The sequence below is a fragment of the Peromyscus californicus genome, unplaced genomic scaffold (assembly GCF_007827085.1).
Source record: "Peromyscus californicus insignis strain IS unplaced genomic scaffold, ASM782708v3 Scaffold_1__1_contigs__length_55948999, whole genome shotgun sequence".
Taxonomy (NCBI): Eukaryota; Metazoa; Chordata; class Mammalia; order Rodentia; family Cricetidae; genus Peromyscus; species Peromyscus californicus.
Window position 1 is genome coordinate 52,536,832 of NW_026294492.1, and position 26,921 is coordinate 52,563,752.

The 26,921-nt window shown below is 40.5% G+C and overlaps 1 protein-coding gene and 1 non-coding gene across 11 annotated transcripts in view; one reads left to right on the forward strand and one right to left on the reverse strand.

Annotated features, from left to right (window-relative positions):
• The window catches only part of LOC128115864 (zinc finger protein 431-like), a 101,402-nt gene that overhangs the window by 29,659 nt on the left and 44,822 nt on the right, over positions 1 to 26,921 (forward strand). For 2 of the 10 annotated variants that reach the window (XM_052746996.1, XM_052746991.1), the window contains exons 2-3: positions 26,495 to 26,621; positions 26,824 to 26,884. The exons of the other annotated variants lie outside the window; for them this stretch is intronic. In XM_052746996.1, coding sequence (XP_052602956.1) covers positions 26,495 to 26,621; positions 26,824 to 26,884 — 188 coding nt within the window. The remainder of the gene's footprint in view (positions 1 to 26,494; positions 26,622 to 26,823; positions 26,885 to 26,921) is intronic. 10 annotated transcript variants of the gene reach the window in all.
• Positions 2,625 to 2,766, reverse strand: LOC128116143 (small nucleolar RNA SNORA43). Its single transcript, XR_008220399.1, has one exon. It is a non-coding gene; the product is annotated as a small nucleolar RNA SNORA43 (small nucleolar RNA).

The following is a 26,921-nucleotide window of genomic DNA, read 5'->3' on the forward strand; positions in this document are numbered from 1 at the left end:
AAAATACAACACAACACACCACCAAACAATGAAATAAAAAGATTCAAATGTTTGTGGTTGTCATTGACTACATAGGGCTTTTGAGGCAAGCTTGAGATACATGATACCTTGTCCCATAAATGAATAAATAAATGAATGAGTAAACAAATAAATTAATAAGTAGGTTGAAACACTAGCTAGCACAAATGATACTGAAAGACTGAAAGACTGGGCTCAGTGTTCTCTTATGTTCACAGTATTACTCAGCACTTCAAACTAATAATGAAATGCTTCATCATACAATATTCTTTCATACTCCACTTCCAAAGTTCTAAATATATCTAAGGAGTATTTCACAAGAAAAAAGAAATATATTTATTCTATGTTTGGTGATATAAACAGACACAAGTAGAAAGTGGTCTCTACTAGGGGGCTTCCACCCAACAACATTATGGAGTCTACTTGGAGCCAACACAACTCAGACACCAAGTCATTGCAGAAAAAAACTGTTGTAATCAAGTTACTACTGATTGATTAGAGTCACAAAAGAGACTCAGGAGCTGAACTTTGACCCCTAGGCAGAATATTACAGAGCTTTAACCCTGAAAACTGCAAATATCTGTGCCAAGTTACACTTTTCATAAATCAGGATTCAGGGATTAGAGACTTCTAGGAACGTTTCTTTGTGATACACTTATCTTTTTCTCATTGGTTGTGTAGAGACCCACAGAGGTTTCCTAGTGAGAACTTACTCAGGGTCCAAGAATCTGAGCTTGCTTCACACAGCAGGGCTCCATAAGGGGATGATTTGACCACGGTGTGGTTACCAGGTGTTTGGAAGGGTCTACACGTGGCTGTGCGGTGTGCTTTGATCTAGCAAGGGGGAGGTGTTTTGTCCTGCCTCCCTGCATTGTTATAAAAAGCCCTTTTGAAGAGGCAGAAGGTGCTGTTGGGTCTTGATCCAGATCCTCCTAAAGCTATTCTTTGTATCTAAAAGTTTCATATGTCTCTCTCTCCTCCTGATAGGAACCCTTTAAAAGGTGGGAGCTGGCCTCCCACATGGTTGGTTTACTTATGTGACAGGATGGCTTGCCCACCATTCATGTCTCACTTTGCCAACCAGTTAGGTCTTGGGAACTTAAACTTTATTTGATCTTTATTTAAAATGGCAGTTCTATCCAAAATGGCTTCAGTTTGGTTCCTTCTGATATAAGCTATATGTTGCTGATGAACTGGATTTCTTTCTTGAGGATCTGTTTCAGGAATAGGGTGCTTTGAATGAGACAGATGATCAACAAGTTGAAGTATAAGGTAGGAGTGGAGTAATGTGGAACACACCATTGATCTTTGCCATGGGGAAGGAAACAGGCAGGATCCTTGCCAAGTTTGAGGAGATCAGTGGCTTTCCTTATGAGAATATAGATACATTTCCTTTTTTAAATCATATGTATCTGTTTGTTAGCTTGTATGGGGAGGAGCATGCCAATGTCGTTGTCCTATGTGGATCCCAGATAAGAAATTGTGAGAGTTGGCTCTCTCTTTCTACCACGTGGGTCCTGGGAAACAAAGTAAGATTTCCCAGCCATTAAAAGACTGGGTAGGCAGATCAAATCTGAGGATGCCAATCTCATCATCACTTATCTACTTTTGCACACATTTTCACTTTCCTGTCTTTACTCAGCCCTTACACCCCTTTAATGGCCCCAATTCTCCTAGTTAAATACCTCTATAATTTCAGGCTAGGTTTAGTTCCAGTGAATTCTTATTCCCATGTCAACAGTATACTAAGTTCTATTTTAATCATTTTACCCAGAATTTGGCTTTAGTTTTGACACTTTCCAACTCCCAGTAAATTCTTAGGGTTCTAGTTTTTCAAACACAAATCTAATCATCACATCTTCTAGATTTTAACCTTTAAATAGCTTCTCATGACTCTAAGATAACAAGACAGTGGGTACCAAGATCTTGACACCATCCTTTCAGTTCAGATTTTACTGTGAGCACTTTTGGTTAAGAATATCAGAGTATTGGGTTCATTGTGTAAATTCTTTTATTTAAAGTCCAGCAGTATTTTTACTTTTGTAGAAGTAACCTATTCATTTGTACCTACATCCAGTTTACTCCTCCTACATAATTATCAGTTCTAAGGAAATGTGCAGTTAGGTTGATGGAAATCATAAGTGTTAGAGTACCCTCCACCCCTAGTGCCACCACTTCACCAGTCTTGGAAGTACAGTCAAACTCAAGCCAAGTAAAATGTGGATGTTAATTTAGGACATGGGCTACCAAGATGAGATATGTAGGAGCTGCCTAAAGCCTGCAATTCCCTGGTGAAGTTACAGAGGCCATGCCTAAGGCCCATGACCTAAAATCATATCTGCACCCATTCTGACCAGTCATATTGGCAAGAGCTAGGCCTTCTTCCTGGCTTCCAGATCTGGAAGATGAAAAAAGATGGATAGTTCCTCTTATTTTCTTGTCCCCTCTGAATGTCTCCTAGAAAACACAGGTTCCACACCCTCTAACTCCAAATCTTGCTAAAATTCTGACTATGCAACCCTATGGTGAGCCCTTGAGGGTGGACTTTGGGGTCTGGCCAACACCTTCAAAGCCAAACCCCAGTGCTACCTCATCATGGCTCTGCAACTTGTCAGGCTATAATCCATTCTTAGAGCTCACTGGTTTCTGAACACTGGGCTAGAAATAGCCACGTGCTCATTTCCCTGATGTCACAGGCACAGCTAAGCAACTGTGCTGTGCCAATGGTGCTGACAGATCTAGAATAGGATGTCCAAGGCAACCAGCTCAGTGTTTCTTAACAGCATCCCTTTAATCCCAGGACTCTGTAGGCAGAGACAAGCAAATTTCTCTGAGTTCTGAGCAACCCTGGTCTAACGGTGAGTTTCAGTTTGGCAAGAATGCATATTTTGGTCCTGTCTCAATGACATAACCAATCTACAAATGAAACAAGGTGCATAAAACTGGATAGGTTAGGCCAAGGAGATGGCACAGTGAGCAAAGATGTGTTTGCAGGCATACAAAGAATGTGACCACCTAAAATCAATCCCCAAAGCCCACCTAAAAGTTGTAAGGAGATCCTCCGCAAAGTCATCTTTGGATCCACACAAGCACCATGGTATGCACATGTCCCACATCTCACATGCACCCACCCCCCACATTTCACACAAACATGAAAACAAAGTATTTTAAAAGTGGGGCAGGCTGACCTAGAATTCCTTCTGTTGCTTGGGCAGGCCTTGTGATGACTTGGGATGTATTTCCCTGCACTACATTTAAAAAAAAAATGATTCCGTGTTTCTCATATTAAAATCTTAAATTTTATTTAGGAGGATGAGTGTTTTTCCTACATGTATGTGTGTGTACCATGTGGGTGCAGTTCCTTGAAAAAGCTAGAGGACAGTGTCAGGTCCTCTGAGATTGCAGTTACAGATGGCTTTAAGCTGCCATGTAGATGAAAGGCATTGAAATTTGGTCCTCTGCAGACCAGGATGAACCATTTCACCTGTCCTTTATTCAGATACTTAATACTATATTTTTATTCCCAGGAACTCGGGGGTCAAAGTTTTAAGCCAAAACACTTCATTGCAGGCTGGTTAGAAAACTTACTTCCACTGGGGCTGGAGCGATAGCTTCCCAGTTAAAAGCATTGGTTTTTCTTCCAGAGGATAGGGGTTCAGTTCCCAGCACCCATATAATGGACATCAACTATCTGTAATTTCAATCCCAGCAGATCCAAAAGCTTCTTCTGACCTCCAAGGGCACTTCATAGACAAGGAAGATAGACATGCATGCAGGCAAAGCACCCATACATGTAAAATAAGATTTAAAAAACAGGCCCTACTGTCTGTCCCCAGATGTCAAAGGAACATTCTAGGAGTACTGCAGGGCTGGGGAAAGGATCAAGATATCACTTCACCTTCCAGCCAAGAGTCCCAGAGTGGATTGCATGCACAGCCTGAGACTATGGTGGCCTGTATTTCAAGAATATGAAGGCTGTTAGATGGCACAGCGTCATAATGATGCTTTTTAGTGAATCTATGGATGGTAGAATGGAGTCTGTCAGATGGAAAGCATGAAGACAAACCCTTTGGCACCTGTCCCACATCTGTACAGCACTAAAGTAGAAGGTTGGTCATGGGGTTTTCATCCACCTGGCAGCGTGTGGATATCCCAGTAGTGTATGTCATAGGCACAGGACAGCAGTATGGAGGACTCACACATGACAGCACCTTAGCCATTGGGGGAGTCACTGCCCAGGTGTCTGGTGAACGGCCCACTCTTGAGGTCCCAGATCCTCAGATTTGAGAAGAGCCCACAATAAATGTTCCTGTCACAAAGGAGCTTTGTAATGAGCTGATGGCAGTAGAGGAGACTCAATCTTCAGTCTGGATGCTGTGTAAGCACTGCCTGAGCAGGCCTGAGGCAAAGTCCATACACAGAGACAGACCATGGTGCATCCTGCTAAGGATTGGATTTGTATTTGTGATTCTTACTCATTTTATTACAAATTTCTTTGCATTCTGTCTTTCTTTCTTTGTTTTTCTTTTATTTGCCAACTTGGAGTAGAGTTATTTGTTTAATAAAAAGAAAGTGACCAGGAGATAAAAATTTCCATGAAAAACTCTTCATTTGTTCCCATTGTACCTTAAGGAAGCTGCGCAGAGATAACTTGATAACTTGGTAGGAAGTTAACTGTGAATGCCTGACTTCCTGTTGCCGTCCTGGCAGTGTGGTTCCATTCTGGTAAACGGTCATACTAACACGTTGCTAGCTATTTTCCTGGAATTTTAAATTTGCTGCTTTTTTGTTTTTCATATTGTTTTCAGTTTTCTTTTTAAGAATTCTGAATTTGGGCCTTTGAGACATATGTGGACACATATGCCAAAGCATATGTGTGAGGGTCAGAGGACAAACTGAAGAAGTGGTTTCTCTCCAGGGTGTTCACCTCAGGTCCTGAGACTTGGTTGCAAATGACTTACTCAGCCAACTAGCTGGTTCCAGTTACAACACTACCTTCTAACCACCTATTTAAGAGTATTGACTGTAGTAGCTCTATTTTCCTTGGGGGTTGAAAATACTAGGTACTCAATCTGAAACCCCACCCACGCGTGACCAGCATCTTTACACTGAGCCCTAAACAAAAAAGTTGTTTTGAGTCAGGGGCTGGTTGCCCAAGTATTGTCAATTCAGTCTGTAGCCGTGGCAGGCCTTAAACTTGTGATGGGCCTACTTCAGTCTTTCATGTGGTGGGATTCCAGGGCTGCACCACCATTGTAAGCTTAAATTCATGTGGGAGAAGAACAATTTGAGTCTTTCTTTTTAAAAGTAACAGAGCTAAATGTGTGTCAATTATGATTTTTAAAAATGAACTTTTGGTGTCATTAGTAGTTTCTTATTACCTATTATGTTGATTTAATCTCCAGTCTCTACCAGCCCTTCTTTCTAAGCCTTATCTTTCCATGCATTGATACTTAATGTTTCCATTTTCATGTGTGTTTTTGCTTGTTTGGGTTGGAATTGGTCCTTTAGGGAGCGAGACCCATGAAAGGTTTTCTCAGAGGCCCTGATGAAAGTACCAAGGGTACACTAGTTCTGTGTCCTTGACCAGGAGTTGACTTGGAAAGTTCTGGTCTGGTGCTTGATCAAAAAGAGTCAAGGGAACCAGGCTCTTCAGCCTGAGAGGCTGCAGTTATCATTCTCATGGTCGCTGTGAGCTCAGTCTGAGGTTATTTGTGTTCTTCCCAACAATGCTAAATTATGTTTCTGCTGACTGCCGCATTCTCCACTTGCAAAGAGTGTATCAGAGCTGTACTTCTTTTTTGATTGTTTGTTTTTTTCCAGACAGGATTTCTCTGAAGTTTTGGTGCCTATCCTGGAACTCACTCTGCAGACCAGGCTGGCCTCGAACTCACAGAGATCCCCCTGACTCTGCCTTCCAAGTGCTAGATTAGAGGTGTGTGCCACCACCATCCAGCTTTTTTTTTAAAATAGTATTTTTATTTTATAATTAACTTAATTTCACCTATCAGCCATGGATTCCCCCGTCCTCCCTCCTCCCACCCTCCAGCCCTTCCCCGCATCTCACCCCCCATTCCCACCTCCTCCAAGGCAAGGTCTCCCCTGGGGAGTCAGCCCAGCCTGGTAGACTCAGTCAAGGCAGGTCCAGTCCCCTCCTCCCACACCAAGGCTGAACAAAGTGTCCCAGCATAGGCCCCAGGCTCCAAAAAGCCAGCCCATGCACCAAGAACAGGTCCTGGCTCTACTGCCTGGGGGCCTCCCAAACAGTTCAAACTAATCAACTGTCTCACTTATCCATAGGGCCTGATCCAGTTCCATGGGGGTTCCTCCACCATTGGTTCACAGTTCATACGTTTCCACTAGTTTGGCTGTTTGTCCCTGTGCTTCCTCCAACCATGGTCTCAATATCTCTTGCCCATACAATTCCTCCTCTCTCTTGCTAATTGAACTCCCGGAGCTCCACCTGGGGCTCAGACATGGATCTCTGCATCCACTTCCATCAGACACTGAATGAGAGTTCTATCATGACAGGCCATCTGATCACCAGAGCAGGTCAGCTCAGGCACTCTTTCAACCATTGACAGTAGTCTAGAGTGGAGGTATCTTTATGGATTTCTGGGGACCTTTATAGCACTCTGCTTCTTCCTATTCTCCTTGGGTCTTCATTCATCATGGTTCCTCCCTCTCCGTTCTCCCACTCTGCTCCTGATCCAGCTGGGACCTCCCTCTCCCTTAAGCTCTCTTTTCCCCGAACCTTGCCCTCCATTACCGCCCCACCCCCAGTTTGCTCATGTAGATCTCATATATTTCTCTGTCATTGGGCGATCCCTGTGTCTTTCTTAGGGTCCTCTTTACTAGCTGTCCTCCCTGGAGTTGTGAGTTGCAGTCTGGTTATCCTTTGCTTTACATCTAGTATCCACTTATGAGTGAGTACATATCATGTTTGTTTTTCTGAGTCTGGGTTACCTTACTCAGGATGATTTTTTTCTAGTTCCATCCACTTGTCCGCAAACCTCATGATGTCATTGTTTTTCTCTGCTGAGTAGTACTCCATTGTATATATGTACCACATTTTGTTTGTCCATTCTTCAGTTGAAGGGCATCTAGGTTGTTTCCAGGTTCCGGCTATTACAAATAATGTTGCTATGAACACAGTTGAGCATGTGTACTTGTGGTATGATTGAGCATTCCTTGGGTATATGCCCAAGAGTGGTATAGCTGGGTCTTGAGGGAGGTTGATTCCCAATTTTCTAAGAAAGCGCCATATTGATTTCCAAAGTGGCTGTACAAGCTTGCATTTCACCAACAGTGTAGAAGTGTTCCCCTTGCTCCACATCCTCTCCAACATAAGCTGTCTTCAGTGTTTTTCATCTTAGCCATTCTGACGGGTGTAAGATGGTATCTCAGAGTCATTTTGATTTGCATTTCCCTGATGACTAAGGATGTTGAGCAATTCCTTAAATGTCTCTCAGCCATTTGAGCTTCTTCTGTTGAAAATTCTCTGTTTAGCTCTATAGCCCATTTTTTAATTAGACTGTTGTTATTTTGATGTCTAATTTCTTGAGTTCTTTATATGTTCTCGATATCAGCCCTCTGTCATATGTGGGGTTGGTCAAGATCTTTTCCCATTCTGTAGGTGGTCGCTTTGCCTTGTTGACAGTATCATTTGCCCTACAATAGCTTCTCAGTTTCAAAAGGTCCCATTTATTAATTTTTCTCTCAGTGTCTGTGCTACTGGTGTTATTATATTAGGAAGTGATCTCCGGTGCCAGTGCATTCAAGACTACTTCCTACTTTCTCTTCTAGCAGGTTCAGAGTAATTGGATTTATGTTGAGGTCTTTGATCCACTTGGACTTAAGTTTTATGCATGGTGACATATAAGGATCTATTTGCAATCTTCTACATGTTGACATCCAGTTATGCCAGCACCATTTGTTGAAGATGCATTCTTTTTTCCATTGTACACTTTCCCTTCTTTGTCAAAAATTAGGTGTTCATACATGTGCGGATTAATGTCACGGTCTTCAGTTCCATTCCATTGGTCCACATGTCGGTTTTTATGCCAGTACCAAGCTGTTTTTATTACTGTAGCTCTATAGTAGAGCTTGAAGTCAGGAATCGTGATGCCTCCAGAGGTTGTTTTATTGTACAGGGTTCTTTTGGCTATCCTGAGTTTTTTGTTTTTCCATATGAAATTGAGTATTGTTCTTTCCAGGTCTGTGAGGAATTGTGTTGGTATTTTGATGGGGATTGCATTGAATCTGTAGATTGCTTTTGGTAAGATTGCTCTTTTTACTATGTTAATCCTGCCTATCCATGAGCATGGGAGATCTTTCCATTTTTTGACATCTTCAATTTCTTTCTTCAGGGACTTAAAGTTCTTGTCATACAGGTCCTTTGCTTGCTTAGTTAGAGTTATCCCAAGGTATTTTATATCATTTGTGGCTATTGTAAAGGGTGATGTATCTCTGATTTCTTTCTCAGCCCATTTGTCATTTGTACATAGGAGGGCTACTGATTTTTTTTGAGTTAATCTTGTATCCTGCTACATTGTTGAAGGTGTTTATAAGCTGTAAGAGTTCCTTGGTTGAATTTTTGGGGTCACTTATGTATACTATCATGTCGTCTGCAAATAGTGAAAGCTTGATTTCTTCCTTTCCAATTTGTATCCCCTTCATCTCCTTATGTTGTCTTATTGCTCTGGCTAGAACTTCAAGTACTATATTGAGTAAGTATGGGGAGAGTTGACATCCTTATCTTGTTCCTGATTTTAGTGGAATCACTTTGAGTTTCTCTCCTTTTACTTTGATGCTGGCTGTTGGCTTGCTGTAAATTGCTTTTATTATGTTCAGGGATGTTCCCTGTATTCCTGATCTCTCTAAGACCTTTATTATGAAGGGGTGTTGGATTTTGTCAAATGCCTTTTCAGTATCTAGTGAGATGATCATGTGTTTTTTTTCTTTGAGTTTGTTTATATGGTGTATTACATTGACAGACTTTCATATGTTGAACCACCCTTGCATCCCTGGGATGAAGCCTACTTGATCATGGTGGATAATTGTTTTGATGTGTTCTTGGAGTCTGTTTGCCAGTATTTTATTGAGTATTTTTGCATCAATGTTCATGAGGGAGATTGGTCTGTAGTTCTCTTTCTTTGTTGCATCTTTGTTTGGCTTGGGAATCAGGGTAATTGTATCCTCATTGAAGGAGTTTGGTAATGTTCCTTCTGTTTCTATTGTGTGGAACAATTTAAAGAGTATTGGTATTAACTCTTCTTTGAAGATCTGGTAGAATTCTGCGCTGAAACCATCTGGTCCTGGACTTTTTTTGGTTGGGAGACTTTTATCGACTGTTTCTACTTCCTTAGGTGTTATTGGTCTATTTAAGTAGTTTTCTAGTCTTGATTTAACTTAGGTATGTGGTACCTATCCAGAAAATTATCCATTTCTTTTAGATTTTCCAGTTTTGTGGAGTATAGGTTTTTGAAGTATGACCTGATGATTCTCTGGATTTCCTCAATGTTATTTGTTATGTCTCCCTTATCATTTCTGATTTTGCTAATTTGGATGCTCTCTCTCTGCCTTTTGGTTAGTTTGGATAAGGGCTTATCTATCTTGTTGATTTTCTCAAAGAACCAACTCTTTGTTTCATTGAGTCTTTGTTTTGTTCTCTGTTTCTATTTTTTTTTTTGCTTTTTTTTTGTTTTGTTTTGTTTTTTGTTTTTTGAGACAAGGTTTCTCTGTGCAGCTTTGTGCCTTCCCTGGAACTTACTCTGTAGCCCAGGCTGGCCTTGAACTCACAGAGATCTGCCTGCCTCTGCCTCCCAAGTGCTGGGATTAAAGGTGTGTGCCACCACTGCCCGGCTTTTTTAAAACTGTTCTTTTTTAAGATTTATTTATTTATTATGTACACAGAAGAGGGTGTCAGATCTCATGACAGATGGTTGTGTGCCACCATGTGGGTGCTGGGAATTGATCTCAGGACCTCTGTAAGAGCAGTTGGTGCTCTTAACCTTTGAGCCATCTCTCCAGCCTTTTGATTTCAGCTCTTAATTTGATTATTTCCTGGAGTCTATTCCTCCTGGATGACTTTGCTTCTTGTTCTAGAGCTTTCAGATGTGCTGTTAAGTCACTAGTGTGAGATTTCTCCAATTTCTTCATGTGGGCATTTAGTGCTATGAATTTTCCTCTTAGTACTGCTTTCATAGTGTCCCATAAGTTTGGGTATGTGGTATATTCATTTTCATTGATCTCTAGGAAGTCTTTAGTTTCTTTCTTTATTTCTTCCTTGACCCATTAGTGATTCATTTGAGCATTATTAAGTTTCCATGAGATTGTAGGCGTTCTGTAATTTTTGTTGTTGAAATCTAACTTTAAACCATGGTGGTCTGATAGAACACAGGAGGTTATTCCAATTTTTTTGTATCTGTTGAGATTTGCTTTGTGGCCGAGTATGTGGTTGATTTTAGAGAAGGTTCTATGGGATGCTGAGAAGAAGGTATATTCTTTTTGGTTAGGATGGAATGTTCTGTAGATATCGATTAAGTCCATTTGAGTAATAACATCAGTTAAGTCCTTTATTTCTCTGTTAAGTTTCGATTTGGCAGATCTGTCCAGTTGTGAGAGTGGGGTGTTGAAGTCTCCCACTATGTGTGGGGTTTTATGTGTGATTTAAGCTTTAGTAATGTTTCTTTTACATATGTGGGTGTCCTTGTGTTTGGGGCATAAATGTTCAGAATTGAAACTTCATCTTGGTGGATCTTTCTTGTGGTGAGTATGTAATGTCCTTCTTGATCACTTTTGATTGATTTTAGTTTGAAGTCTATTTTGCTGGATATTAGGATGTCTACACCAGCTTGCTTCTTAAGACCATTTGATTGGAAAGACTTTTTCCAGCCTTTTATTCTGAGATAGTGTCTATCTTTGAAATTAAGGTGTGTTTCTTGTATGCAGCAGAAAGATGGGTCCTGCTTTCATATCCGTTCTGTAAGCCTGTGTCTTTTTATAGGTGAATTAAGTCCATTGATATTAAGGGATATTAATGACCAGTGATTGTTAGTTTCTGTTATCTTTTGGTGGTAGTGTGTGTGTACATCTTTTCATTGGGGTTTACTGCTGTGGGGTTATCTATTGCCTGTGTTTTTGTGGGTGTATATGACTTCCTTAGGTTGGAATTTTCCTTCTAGTGCTTTCTGTAGGGCTGGATTTATGGATAAGTGTTGTTTAAATCTGGTTTTGTCTTGGAATGTCTTGTTCACTCCATCTATGATGATTGAAGGTTTTGCTGGGTATGTTAGTCTAGGCTGGTATCCATGGTCTCTTAGTGTCTGCATTACATCTGTCCAGGTCCTTCTGGCTTTCAAAGTCTCCATTGAGAAGTCGGGTGTTATTCCAATTGGTTTGCCTTTGTAAGTCACTTGGCCTTTTTCCTTTGCTGCTCTTAATATTCTTTCTTTATTCTGTACGTTTAGTTGTTTAATTATTATGTGGCAAGGGGACTTTTTTTGGGTGGTCTAGTCTGTTTGGTGTTCTATAGACTTCTTGTATCTTCATAGGTATTTCCTTCTTTAAGTTGGGAAAGTTTTCTTCTATTATCTTGTTGAATATATTTTCTGTGTTTTTGAGTTGGTATTCTTCTCCTTCCTCTATCCCTATTATTCTTAGGTTTGGTCTTTTCATGGTGTCCCAGAGTTCTTGGACATTTTGTGTTATGACTTTTTTGGCTCTGGTGTTTTCTTTTACTAACGAATCCATTTCCTCTATTGTATCCTCTGCACCAGAGATTCTCTCTTCCATCTCTTGTATTCTGTTGGTTATGCGTGCATCTGTGTTTCCTGGCTTTCAGAGTCTCCATTGAGAAGTCAGGTGTTATTCTGATGGGTCTGCTTTTATAAGTCACTTGGCCTTTTTACTTTGCTGCTCTTAATATTCTTTCTTTATTCTGTATGTTTAGTGGTTTAATTATTATGTAGTGAGGGATCTAGTCTATTTGATGTTTCATAAGCTTCTTGTATTTTCATAGGTATTTCCTTCTTTAAGTTGGGAAAGTTTTCTTCCATGATTTTGTCGAATACATTTTCTGTGCCTTTGAGTTGGTATTCTCCTTCTTCTATCACTATTATTAGGGATATTATTAGGTTTGGCCTTTTCATGGAGTGCCAGATTTCTTGGATGTTTTGTGTTACGACTTTTTTGGCTTTGGTGTTTTCTTTGACTGACAAATCTATTACCTGTATTATATCCTCTATGCCAGAGATTCTCGCTTCCATCTCTTCTATTCTGTTGGTTATGCTTGTATCTATAGTTCCTGTTTGTTTACTCAGGTTTTCTGTTTCCAGCATTCCCTCTGTGTCTTCATTGTTCCTATATCCCTTTTCAGATCTTGAACTGTTTCCCTCACCTGTTTCATTGCTTTTTCATCGTTTTCTTTAAGGGATTTTTTGCTTTCTTCCAATTTATTTGTCTTTTCCTCTATTTCTTCCAATTTTTTTGTTTGTCTTTTTCTCAATTTCTTTATTGATTTCTTCCACTTTTTTGTTTATTGTTCCTCAATTTCATTTTTCATTTTTTCTTGAAAGGCCTCTAGCATCTTCATGGTACTATTCTTAAGGTCGCTTTCTTCTGCTTCTTCTGTCTTGTGATGTTCAGGTCTTGCTGTTGGAGGAGAGCTAGGTTCTGGTGATGCTGTATTGCTCTTCATGTTGTTGTATGTACTTCTGCCTTGACGTCTGCCCATCTCCTCCTCTAATGGTTATACGAGGTGCCTGTGTCTGAGTGAGTTGCTGTTGGTCCATTCTCTGCTTGTTGTTTCTGTGTCTCAGGGGACCCTTCTGGATCTAATCTTAGCTCTTGGTCTAATTGGAGCAGGCAGATTCTGTGTCTCAGGGAGCTGCTCTTGGGTCAACCCAAGCTAGTTGATTCTGTGAGTCACAGATGCTTTCTTGGTCTTCTCAGGACTCTTGGTCCAGTCAAAGCTGACTGATTCTATGTTTCAGGAAGCCTCTCTTGGTCCAATGAGTGGTGGCGGATTCTACTTCTCAGAAAACCATTCTTGGTCTAATGAGGGCTGTCAGATTCCCTGTCTGCTGAGGTTACTCTTGGTCCAATGACAGCCCTTTGTCCAATGAGAGCACTCTCTCTAAGCCCAAATAGAGCTGGGGGTTGGTTTCCAAGCCTCAGGAAGTGGCTGGGGTCTCTGGCAGATGGGAATGGGGGCAGGGAATGTAGATTGCAGGGTCTGCTGCTGAGGGGTGTTGGTGAACAGGGAGCCTTCCAGCAGGAGCCCTGCCTGCTTGCCAGCAACTGGGGCTGAGTTGGCCGGGTGTTCCGGAGGAATGACTCAGACCCAGTGATGGATCCTAGGGGTGGGCCTCTCTGGGTATGAAAGCAGTCGCTCACTTCTAGGTCTGAATAGGGCTGAGGGTTGGTTTCCAAGTCTCAGGAAGTGGCTGGGGTCTCTGGCAGATGGGAATGGGGGCAGGGCATGTAGATTGCAGGGTCTGCTGCTGAGGGATGTTGGTGGTGAATGGGGAGCCTTCCAGCAGGAGCCCTGCCTGCTGGCCAGCAACTGGGACCGAGTTGGCTGGGTGTTCCCGGGTAACAGCTGGGGACCCCCCCCTTTTTTATTTTTTTTTAAGGGAAGGTTCCATCTGTGTAACAGCCCTGGATGCCATGGAACTCTCTTTGTACACCAGGCTGGCCCTGAAATTAAAAAGATTTGCCTGCCTCTGCCCCCAAGTTCTGGGAATAAAGGTGCGCACCACAGTGTCTGGCTAGTCTGTACTTTTTATGAACTAACTTGCTTAGCATGAGCCATCAGCTTATGCAAGACATGCTGATCCCAAACCTTCTGTCTTGAACATCTCATTCCAGTCACCCTAATCACATGAACCCTCGCTGTTGGAGTTCGGTGTCACAGGCCCAGCTTGTTTAAATTCTTTTCCCTCAAGATGGCATTTCTTTGTGTAGCCCTGCCTGTATTGGAATTCTCACTATATATCAGGCTTAAAGTTTTGAAGTCCTGCCTTCACCCTGTCTTGAAAAACAAAAACAAACCAACAAAAAAGACTGTGCTAGGTCAGTGTCACCACAGAAGGTTGGAAATTGTTAGTGTTGTGGATAGCAATGTGCAGCTGAGAGGAGTGAGAAATCCTCATGTGTCTTTTTAAAATTGCCAATGCCTGAGGAATATCAATCCAGTGGTTTAAATTTGACTTGGGTGGACTGAGTGTACTTTAAGCTGTGAGACAGTGGATTTGCTCCACTGAAAGTTGTTTTAAGACCATTGTATGCTAGAGCCCCTGTGTACAGACAAAGAAGAGGTGCCTACTGAGTTCAGGAAATTTTCAGGGACAATTTTGCAGTCCAGGTTCAAGTTCCACTGCAATGCCTTTCTCTGCAAGTCTGGGACAGTTCTGTATCTAGGTTGGAAGGCAGAGCTAGGAAACATTGTGCTGTGACACTTCACAACTCTGTCCCTAAGGGACATGTCACTCGGACCTTACTAGCCAATCACAGCCTCCAGCAGGACACATCAGTCAGAATGGGGTAGGTACTTTCAGTCTGCCATGCTCCAGGCTTCCTTTCCAGACTGAGGGAGACCTTCTTGATCTGTCCTGTGCTGTGACCCGCTGCTGGGAGTTGTGAGGAGAACAGGTCAAGCTAGGAATCCAGACATGGTGAGTAAGGAGTCTCCATGCCCTGGAGTTGCAGTAGCCCATCTAGGGTTTGTCCTGGGTCTGTGGGAACCAGTGGCCGGAATCTCAGTATTTAGAGCAATTCAGTCTGGTCCCTTGAGGTCCCTGCAACTACCAGGCAGAAATGGGACCTCTGAATGACTTAGCTTTTCCTGCTATGCCTACACAAAGCATGGGTTACAGGAGCCCTTGTTGCCAGGGAAGGCAGATTCCTTAAGTCACAGAGCTCTGGTTTCTTCTAGAAGTTCTGCACGTGGCACTGAACATTCAGGTGTAGTATCCTTCTGCAGTTAATTCTGTGCAGGGTGTAAAGTCTGTGTCATTAACACAGAGTATAGATGCCAGGGTGGTCCAGTCATGTGTGTTATGCCAGACTTACTGGGTTTTCTGGCCTCATGGGTCAAAATTTACTCTATAGTAATTTTGCTTTTATTTCTTAGTTTGCTCTCATGTTCTGTCTGTTGACCTCTTTATTCTTTCACAGACAGTCCAGTCCCTGTTTGTTTGTTTGTTTTGTTTTGTTTTGTTTTTCAAGACAGGGTTTTTCTATGTAGCCCAGGCTATCATGGAACTCACTCTATGGACCAGGCTGGTTTCAAACTCAGAGATCTTACTGCCTCTTCCTACCTAATGCTGGGATTAAAGGTGTGTGCCACCACCGCCCAGTGACAGTACAGTCTTTATTGCAGTTGCATTTGGAAGTTTGAAGTCAGGTGATGTCACTCTGTGTACTGTTTATTCATGTGTTGATCATTTTTCATTCATGGTGACCTTTTCTTATCCAATTTCTGTTGTTGGTAGCATAAATTGTTAGACTTTTGACACCCGCCCCCACAACACACACACAGACTTTTTTTGTGTAACAACCCTGGCTGTCCTGGAACTTGCTTTGTAGACCAGCCTGGCCTTTAACTCACTGAGATCCACTGCCTTTGAGTGCTGGGATTAAAGGCACATGTCACAACATCTGGCTTTTAATTGTCAAACTTTTTATTGGAATTTTACTGAATCAACAGCTCTCATTCTCTATTGTCTAATATTAACATATTAGCCAAGATGGCAGCAAGCCACAAGGTAGATTTCTACTCAAGCCCAACTCACTGCTAAGGTGAGCCCATCCTCCATCAGGTACAAGACCTGGTGGATTCTAATTTCCCAAAGGTTAAATATGCACAGTTAAACCCTTTCCTTTAAAAAGACACTTTAATTAGGTTAGCATGAATATAGGAAATGGTACCTATGGCCTTGGCAGGTAGGCCCCACACAGCTAAGCAACAGAGGAAAGAATTCTGTGGCATCAAGTAGAGACAGTTGAATCCATCCATGTTTCTTACCACACAGATTGTAACTGTGGAAGCCAAGCATTTTTCATCCAGATGTTTCACCATCTTCTCAGTCCTCAGACATAAAATGTTGCTAGCCCCATTTTATCTCAGTTGAGTATGGTCTGAGCTGTGATCAGATCAGACAAATCTGACTCTCCATGTTGGTGGGAATTTAAGACCTTTGGATTACAACTTGTTAAAGTAGTTAAATCAACCAAGTTGTGGTGGTACACACCTTTAATTCCAGCACTTTGGAAGCAGAGGCAGGCAGATCTCTGAGTTCCAGGCCAACCTTGTCTATAGAATGAGTTCCAGGACAGCTAGGGCTACACAGAGAAACCTCAGAAAAAAAAATAGTTAAATCAAATTTAAATTCCTAATAGTCTTGTGAGGCACTTCTACCCAGTTAGAAGTGCAGCTTCCAGATGGCATCGTCTTCAACAGTCACATTTTCCCACACCAAGTGACTGCCTTCTGAGAGACTGCCTTTATTGCTTCTACCAGACCTAGTCTAAGGTTTTGCAGGCTCTCTGAGAGAACTCAGTAGGGCAGGAAACAGGGGAGAATGCATGCACTCAAAGAAAATGTAGGTACTTAAACCTAAATTTGGAGGCCTTGAATTATTTAATCTTTCCTCAGATGGGATAAAGAAGGTTATATTAAGGAAGCCTATTGCCCAGCCAGAGGAGTTGGCTCACTCCTATTTGAAGGAAACACTGTTCCCTTCTCTCCTCTCTCTCTCTCTCTCTCTCTCTCTCTCTCTCTCTCTCTCTCTCTCTCTCTCTCTCTCTCTCTCTTTCTCTCTCTCTCTCTCTCTCTTACATGTAGCTCATTATGCACCATGAGGAAGGAGAGAGACAACACTTTTATGTTCCAAAGATTTTATTAAATCACCTCATAAGTGGGTCACTGATCAATCAGGACTGCAGGACAAGGACTTGGGAGCCTTGTTTCTCTTGACAACCCTAAGTGGGGGGGGGGGAGCAGAACTGGAGTTTTTAAGCACAAAAATCACAAACATTTGTTGCCAAGTTAGTTACAGTTGTTACCAATCAGGATTTAGAGATTAGGAGATTCCTTGAGAGTTCCATCTTTGTCAACTGACATCCAATGTCAGTCTTTCAGTCTAACCAGTCAGATTCATTTGTTCCTTTTGTTGTTAGGAACAGCTAATGTTTTGAGACAACTAAAGGTGCATAATTACTATTTCTATGGTTTAGGGATGAGGTCAGACACTCTGAGAAGGTTCCCAGCTCTCCTAGGGATTGGGAACCTGAGCTTCATTTCACCTACAGGTAAAATGGCGTCTGAAGTCAAAATGACTGTACTTAGGCCAAGGTGCTTGTGCCTGTTGTCTTTATTCTCTACCTGTCTTTCTGTCTCTTTCCCTCTTCCTCTCTCTCTGTTTGCTTTAATATTGTTTACTCTTTTCCTTTAGAGCTCTTTCTTCTTAGGCTCTGTTCCTCTCATGGTTTATATTTAGTCAACAGCCTGAGTCTCCTATATTTGAATGCTTAGTCCCCAATTAGTGGAAGTAATTGTGTAAAATTGAGTGGTATCCCCTTGTGGAGTGGGTGTGTCTTGTTTGTTATGGTGTGCCACTGTAGGTGGGCTTTGAGGTTTCAAAAGACCAAGGCAAGGTAAGTGCTTCTTTCTTCCTGCCTGCCTGTGTATCAGGATGCAGCACTCAACTTCATGCATGCCTATTGAAGCTTCCTTTCAAGATGATAATGGACTAACCCTCTGTCACTATATTCAATTATTGTGATTTCTTTTACTATTTATTATAATATAAAACTCGGGGGCAAATATAAGATAAGAACCTGAGACAATCACTGTGGCCATGACACACCCACACAACCTTCCGACTCTGCCTCCCCTTCTCTTGAGGCCACTTTTTCTTGAGTCTGGGGAAACTATGGTCCATCCTGATCAGCTGAATGTAAACCCCACCACTTAATCCAACACCTGACTCTAAGTGGACATCAGGCCACAGTGTAGATAAGATTCCTGTAACTTCTTCCCTTTTTTGTCCAATTAAAAGGGAAACTTTCTAACTAACATAGTAAAACTATACCATAAGAATGGTTATCAGGTAATGTCCAAAGAGAAAGGAAAGGTAATAACCTTAACCAAAATGAAACTACATAGAATGAAAACAATTATCAAGTAAGAAATACATTCTCAATGCCGAATCCATTTGTAATTGGAAAATTTAGAGAGATTACTCCGTTAGCTGTCCTCTTCTGAAGAGTCCAAAGTTTTGTACCTAATTGACTTTCTACCATGATTAGGAAGAACTGTAACTATCTAGTCTTTAACCCCATCAAAGACCTGAGAATAATATACTATTACCTGAATAAACAGGAAGTACAGAGCAAACGTCTTGCAAAATGAAGAAATTACAAAAACAGCTGGCTGCCTGAACAGTCACCCAATGTTCCTCTGTAACACTGGGACATCCATCTTTGGCCTACAGGCCTAGAATATCTGACAAACTTTTCTGTGTAGCAGGAAATTTTGAAGGACTGTTCTCCCCTGTTTTGGCAAAATTCACCAGTGACTGTTCTGTGTATCCTGCTTGTCCAATTTGAACAGCCTACTGTCAGCAGTTGAGGCAAGAGCAGTTTCTTGCCCAAATGGCTAGTTTTTTCCACAAAGAAAGCAAACTCCATATGGAGTTTCTTCAGTGCTCATCATTTTTTTTTTTAAAGTGGATTGGTGCCACCAGGAGCAGACATGTCTCATTGTCAAGAAAAGCCTATGTTATTAAAATATTTTAAATGCTATATTCTATCTGTAGGTCTTTGACATGTTTGAAGGTCACCTATCTATCTAAAATATATCTCTATATAATCTTGTAAACAAACATGACTATAAGTTTGATAGTTATGGGTGACTATTGACCTGTATTTCTTTATTATCCTAAATATCCTTCTTTCTTTTTTATTTATTTATTATGCATATAGTGTTCTGCCTGTATATATGCCTGCAGGCCAGAAGAGGGCTCCAGATCTCATTACAGATGGTTCTGAGCTACCATGTGGGTGCTGGGAATTGAACTCAGAACCTTTAGAAGAGCAGCCAGTGCTCTTAACCACTGAACCATCTCTCCGGCCCATAAATATCTTTCAAGTACTAAAACATTACCTTGCATAATTAAATGAAATGTATAGCACGAGCTGCATAGGTACAATGCCTTAAACAAAAGTATAAACATATGTACAATATAACAAAAATAACCTTAAATTTCTGTCAATTTCCTTTCTTTAAGAAAATTTTTTCATTCATTTTACACACCAATCAAAGACCCTCCTCTTCCCTCTTCCCACCCCCCCTCCAGCATCCTACTCCCCCCACAAGAAGGCAAGGCCTCCCATGGGGAGGCACTTTCAGTAGAGGCAAGTCCAAGCCCTTCCCCCTGCCTCAAGGCTGCATGAGGTGTCCCATCATAGGTCATGGGCTCCACAAGGCCCAGTCATGCAACAGAGATGAATTCTTATCCTACCGCCAGGGGGCCTCCCAAACAGATCAAGCTACACAACTGGCTCACCATGCAAAGTGCCTAGTCCAGTCCCATGTAGGATCTACAGCCATTGATCCAACTTTCATGAGTCCCTCTAGTTTGGTTTGGTCATCCCTGAATGTTTCCCCATCATGATCCTGATGCACTTGCTCATAGAATCCCTCTTCTCTCTCTTTGATTGGACTCCTGGAGCTCTATCTAGTGATTGGTTGTGGATCTCTGCATCTGCTTCCATCAGTCGTTGGAGAAAAGTTCTGTGATGATAGTTAGGGTATTCACCAGTCTGATCTCTGGGGCAAGCCAGTTCAGTTCAGGCACCCTCTCTGCTATTGCTAGTAGCCCTAGCTAGAGTCATCCTTATGGATTCCTGGCAACTTCCCTAGTACCAGGTTTCTCTCTATCCCCATGATGTCTCTCTCTGTTGTGGCTAGATCTAGAAAATGTCATCTTAAGTGAGGTAACCCAGACTCAAAGGACAAACATGGTATGTACCCACTCATAAATGGATACTAAATATAAAGCAAGGGTAATCAGGCAACAACCCACAACTCCAGAGAAGCTAACTAACAGGGAAGACCCAAAGAGGGACTCATGGACTGCCCTGAGAAAGGGAAATAGATGAGATCTCCATGAGTATACTAGGGATGAGGGTTGGCAATGGAGGGGTAAGGGGTAGGGCATAAGGGAATAGGATGGTTGAGGTGGAACAGGGAGGGAGGGAGAATGCGATGAGAGATACCATGATAATTTGTGTCAATTTACAAAAATATCTTCAGAGTGGAAACATACAAAATAACAAAAGTAACTTTAAATTTGTATCCATACCAATGTAAAATATTGAAGATTAATAGTTGCTTTTTGGATTAAAGTAGATTCAATAATCTACCCTTTTATCTCATCACTCCTATATCATTTCCCCCCCCCTTTTCCTTTAGAAAGAGATCTTTGAATTTAACTCTTTAGTTTTTTTCCTGACTATGACAAATAACATCTTGTAACCAATGCCCCTAAGCAATGACAAACATTTATAATCCATTGAATAACCAAAACCCACACATACCTCATCTCTTGGGAATGTGGGTATCATTCTCTAGACTACTTCCTGTTGTCTGTGGGCACTGATATCTTTGGGGGAACCTTGAGAAAAATAAGCATAAAGGTTATGTCTTGGCTGGAGTAGTTTGTGAGGTAGACTATCTCAGCCAGCAACCTTGAAGCTGTTCCGGAGGCAGAATTCTGAGGAGACTGTAACAGAAGCATTTTGAGATGTGGAGTCACTTGGGCCATCTGTTTTCATTGATATCTGGTCCCCTTGTTCTGAAAATTCATAAACTTTTAAAGGTAACATACATGTCTATATTAATACATATAGACTCTGTGTTATACACAAGGTAGCCAAAGATGATTTCTTGTTTTATGTTTGTACAGGTAAAATATATGTTACATGTTTTGTAGCTTTTCTAAGTTTATTTCTTTATGTCTGTGGCCAGAATTTTTAAGGGGTCTTCTCCAATCAAACCTGACCCATATCCCATCCCATATGGAATAAATCCATAGTCTCTAATTTCCTGTGGCAATAAAAGTATAACCTCTCCCCCAAAACAACATACCTTTTGCTTACATTTTGAAATCAATATATTTTTAAAATAAATCGGTTGGTTTAATCTAGCAGCTTTCATAATCAAATGTCTATTATCAGCTATCATTCCTTTATCAGTAGTCAAAACATTCAAAGAAAAGACAACATTTAAAGAAAAGACAATAACATATAGGATCCAGACTCCCCATGTATTTTCCATCTTTATGTGGCTTTTTTCTTTGTATTACTTTATTTTTTATATAAACATTTTTTATATATTTTTTTATTTTTAAACTATTTTTTCTCTGACTGTATATAATTTCTCTTTTTTCTCCCAAGCCTATGTACATTTTTAAACATACTTTAACCCATTTAGAGTTTTTTCCATCTGGAGCTGTCTTAACTATGTAACTGTAATCTTTTCTCTCAGCATGAGGAAAACTTAAACCCACCATGTGGCTTAGTTCATGGCATGCTGGCAGAGCTTGCTCTGGAGGGGCCTGCAATGGGGCCTCAAACCCACAGGGACCAGCTCGGAGACACATCTCAGTACTGAGGAAAGCATAAGAGACATGAGACTAGGAAGCCACATTTTGCACCATTTTTAAGTGGTTAGAACCTTTGTGAAGATTTCTCAGGTCTTACATGGATGTAGGTGCCCCACAATGGGCACCATTTGTAGGCAGACTTTTCTTTCCAGACAGTCAGTTCTCAAATAACCACACTGAGACCCAATATTAATAAATCCTCAGCCAATAGCTTATGTTTGTCTTTTGCTGCCTCTTATAACTTAAATTAACCCATTGTTCATCTATGTGTTGCCCTCTGGCTCGTTTACCTCATGTATGTATTTTCCATCCTTCTCCCTCTGTATCTTATGGTGTCTCCTCCTCACTCCTGAGACTCCACTCTCTTCTTAGCATTTTCTCTGTCCCGAAAATCATGTCTAGCCATTGGCCAATCAGCTCTTTATTAGCCAATGAGAGTAATACATATTTACTGTGTACAAAAATATCATTCCACAACACTCAATCCCCAAATCAAAGGCCTTCCATTATAAAATTTGCTTTTGTCATGGTGCTTCTTCATAGCAATAGAACTAAGGTTCTTTGTGTAATATTTTTGCATATTATTTCTCTGCATTCTGTATATGTCCTGTGAAATCAAGTAAAGCTAAATTAAAGAGTAATAGACATATTTCTTGATAAAACATTCAGTCTGTTGTATAGTTATTTCTAAAAGGTCTTTAATTTCTTTATTTCTATTTTGACCCATTTTACATTCATTAGAGAGGTGTTCTGGTTCTAGGAGTTTGTAAGCTTTTTGATGCTTCTGCCATTGTTGATATTTAACTTTAATCTGTGGTGGTCTAACAGGATGCAAGAAGTTATTTAAATTTCGTTGTATATGTTGAGACTTGCTTTGTGTCTGAATATGGGATCAGTTTTGGAGAAAATTCGTTCCATGAGGTACTTGTGGTGGGGTATTCACCAGAGAATACTGCTGGGACATGGATGTAAGCCAATAGAAGGTCTTTATTATCTGGCCTGCTAGTACAATGGGTTTTCTGGATCCCAGTGTAGCTGCTTACCTCTTTCAGAATGAGCTTTTAATCACAAAATCCCTGATCTGGGTTGACATACATCAGTTAACAAGAATGGTTAGCCAGAAGCAGAACTATAAACTAAAAAGTAAGGTTACTGTGTTTATAGACTTCCCATAAATATGGACTTTGATGGATTAGGCCTTGGTTTTTTTTTTTGCAAGGTGGTGCTTTCTATGTGCTGAGTTTTGAAGCCTGAATGGCACTTACATCATGGAGTCAGTTATGCTAAGGTGTAGGGGCTTACTAAAATCAGGGGCCTGTTACATTCCCAACTGAACTTAATGAGTCAAATCATGGACTCATTCTGTTTTAGTTTAACATGTAGGGCCCCAACATTATTCCAATTAGAATGTAAGTAAAAGGCTCAATCAGTGCTGATATCAAAGTAATTAGTCAGGGGGACCAAGAGAACAGAGACTGTTATCAGTCATGTCCCCAACCATGGCAATATTTTTAAAAACCACTCCTGATCAATCAGCATAGAAATGACACATTTTTCCAAAGCCATACATAGTTTCCTTTATGTCATGATAAGTAAGTCTAAGCCTTTTAAGTTTTGTAGGGTCATTTTCATAAAGGAATCTAACTTGTTTTAATTCAGAAATGACAACTTTTAATACCATCATGGCCCGATCAACTTGTCTACTTAGTTTCAAAAGCATCTGAAGAGGCACATTTAGTGAAACATGCCCACCAAGCAGTCGCAGGTGCTCGGTAATATTGTTATCCAGATGATTGCGGGCATCCTGATCCTTATCCCCTTTGTGGAATAGGAATTGAACTGAGGGATTCATGCATGCAAGATGAGTATGCTACCAACTAAGATACAGCTTCAGATCCTTTATTCTTTTTCTTTTTAATAGGACTTAAATTATAATTTTGTTATGTATGAATGTTTTCTTGCTTATATGCCTGTGTACAGTGTGTACACCTGGTGCCCATGGAGACCAGAAAAAGAGTCAGATCTCTTAGAACTGGAGTTACAGGTGGTTGTGAGTGACCACATGGGTGCTGGGAACCAAACCCAGGTCATTTTGGAGGAGCATCAAGTGCTGGTAACCACTTTGGCCCCAGGTAGTATGATTGTAATCACCCCCAAATTCTCTAATTTTTCAAACATTTATCTTTTAACTCAGTATCAGATCTTTCTTTTTTGTAAATTATTGTTTTATGGTTTAGTATGGATATTTTACCTTCATATATGACCGTGTAGTATGTACATGTCTGCAATCTGAGAATGCCAGAAGAGGGCATTGAAGCCTCTGGAACTGGAGTTACTGATCATTGATTCTTCATGGGGTTACAAGGAATCAAACCTGGATCCTCTAGAAGAGTCAACAGTGATCTTTACCATTGAGCCAACTGTAAAGTATCAGATCTAAACAACAAATTAGATCATGTTACTATACACATTATTAATTCTCACAACTGAAGGCCTGACAGTGAAGGTCCTTGGGGAATCAGCTCCTTACAAATCCACTGTTTTTCCTAGCTTTCTGTTGATTCTGCTGTAACCGTTCTTCAGTCCTGTGGGTTGTCAAGCACATTATAACCTCAGGGGCTTTGCACCTGTTTTTTCCTTTGCAAGGAATGGTCAACTCTCATGTATCCCTTATTTCCTTTGTGTCAATGAATGAGGAAGCCCTGCTCCAACCACTTTAACCAGAGTAGTGGATGTTGCCCATAATCCTAGCACTTGAAAATTAAGGCAAGATCAAGTTCAGTGTTATCTAGATTACAAATTGCAGTCAAGGTTAGCTGTGGCTATATGACACCCTGTCTCAATCATAATAATAACCTGCACTCTTAGTGTTTGGTCTAGAGCTCCTGGGCCATAGTGAGTTGACTGTGAAACTTCCTTCATGAAGCCATGAAGATTAATCCTGGCTTGCAGTTTTAGGTAACAGTATGTTGAGATTCCCAAGCTTTGAGACACCTGTCATGGGTGCATGTAGGAAGTGGAAGTAGTCAAAGAGAAAGATTGCAGAGAAGTTGTAGAGATAAAGAGCCATCTAAGCCCTTTGAACCTGAAGCCCGTGGTGTCTGACACAGAGCTGCAGGATTTGGTATTAACCCTGCAGGGTTTCAGACTTGTCTTCTTTCAATAATTCTTTGAAAGGGAAATGTATATTCTGTACCATTGTGTGTTGGGTAGATATAACTTGTGTCTGACACTACATGATGTCACACTCAAGAGTTTGCATTGAGTGTTAGAAGAAACTTTAGACATTCCAACAGTGTATGGGCTATTACATAATATAGGATTCTTGAATTAGATTAAATGCAATTTGCATGATGGTGGATTTCTGTGAGCCTATTGTGTCCTGTGTCAAAATGTGGGTGGAATAAAAACATACTGTATTTGAGCCCTTGTCTTTGGTGTATGACCTTCGTTGATGGCTCATGAAGCCCTTAGAAGGAGGAGCCCTTCCAGAGTAATGTAGTCTCTGTGGAAGGGCTCTGAGTGGTTACACCCATCACCACACTTCCTTGTGTGGTTGAAACTGAGCAGCCCCCTTTCCTTCTCATGTAGCCATTCCATCACTACCATTAGAGACTCCATTCCTAAATAATGTAAGGTAAAATAAAAGTCATTGCCTTTCCTTGCTAATCTATTTTTCTTGTGTGATATTTTTATGTTTATAATTTTGGCTGATTGAATTAGGTTTTTGTACATGTCAAGTATTTGCTCTTGTGCTGAATTTTACCTGTATCATGACTTACAAACTTTGGCAGAGCGTATCACTTTTCAGAACATGAATGTATGCATTTATGAAATTAATTGTGATCTCCTAAATCAGGGAATTGCAGGTGTGTAACATTGTCCCTAACTTTGTGTATGTTTTTACATTTTTTAACTTTTCCAATGTCTGAATCTTTTGTCCATATATATGGATGTGTATCACTTGTGTGTCTGATATTTACTGACATCAGAAGAGAGCACTGGGTTCCCTTGACCTGATGTTGGGAATAGTTTCTAACCTACACCGAGTGATGGGCATTGATCTAAGACCTCTTCAAAAGCCAGAGGTGATATTACCTCTTAACTAAACTTTATATATGCCATCACTTTTTATTGCTTTATTATTTTAGGATCAGCATTTACTTTACTAATGTTGTTGAGAACTCTTTGATCCGTCAGTCAAAAACTTATTAAAATGCTTTTCTTCCTAGAAATTATTAGCTTTATAGTTTAATAGATGTCACTCCAGTTTATGATAAATAAGTACAGAATTGGAGTGGATGTTTAATTCTGTGGAGGAATTTCAAGTAAGCCCCTGAGTGCTTTCTATTTTTTGTTTGTTTTTTCCTTTGAGACAGGGTCTCACTATGTACCTTTGGCTGTCCTGGAAATCTCTACATACACTAGGCTGGCTTGGTAATCACATAACCTTTGCCTTCTGAGATTTGGGATTAATGATGTGCACCACCACACCTATACTGTCTATCCTTTTTTGAACTTAATAATTTTGATAAAATCTTTGTTTCCATGCCTCTCTCTATATATTACTAGGCATTTCTCTTGCATTGCCTATTTATTCACTGGGCAAAGAAATGGAAGATATCTTTCTCTTTCTTTAATTCTTTTTAAAATGGGTTGGTAACTTCATTTGAAATTCTATGACCCATGTTATAGACTGTATCAAGCACACAGAATTATGTAAGTATATTCTCAATGAAGTGTACATTTGCAATGCGGACAGTCTCAACATTTCTATTATGTACATATATGAGATACTTTAGGATGCAGTGACGTATGAGGATGTGCATGTGAACTTCACTCATGAAGAGTGGGCTTTGCTGGATCCTTCCCAGAAGAGACTCTACAAAGATGTGATGCAGGAAACCTACTGGAACCTCACTATTATAGGTAAGAATGTGAGCTTTCTGTCACTTTTTAACTTAAGAGGATAAATCTTCCTTGTACATTGGTACTCTCTTATAATTTTGAATGTTAAAGAGGAAGAATCTGGTAAATAAATCATGCATTTTTTTCCAAAGGTTCATGAAAGATAATAATTTCCTTTGTTCCTAATTTCTAGTAATATATATTTTCTGATACTGTATTTTAGGGTACAAATGGGAAGACACCAATATTAAAGAACATGGTCAGAGTTCTAGAAGACATGGAAGGTAATTTTTATATGTAAGCTAATACATATTGACCTCT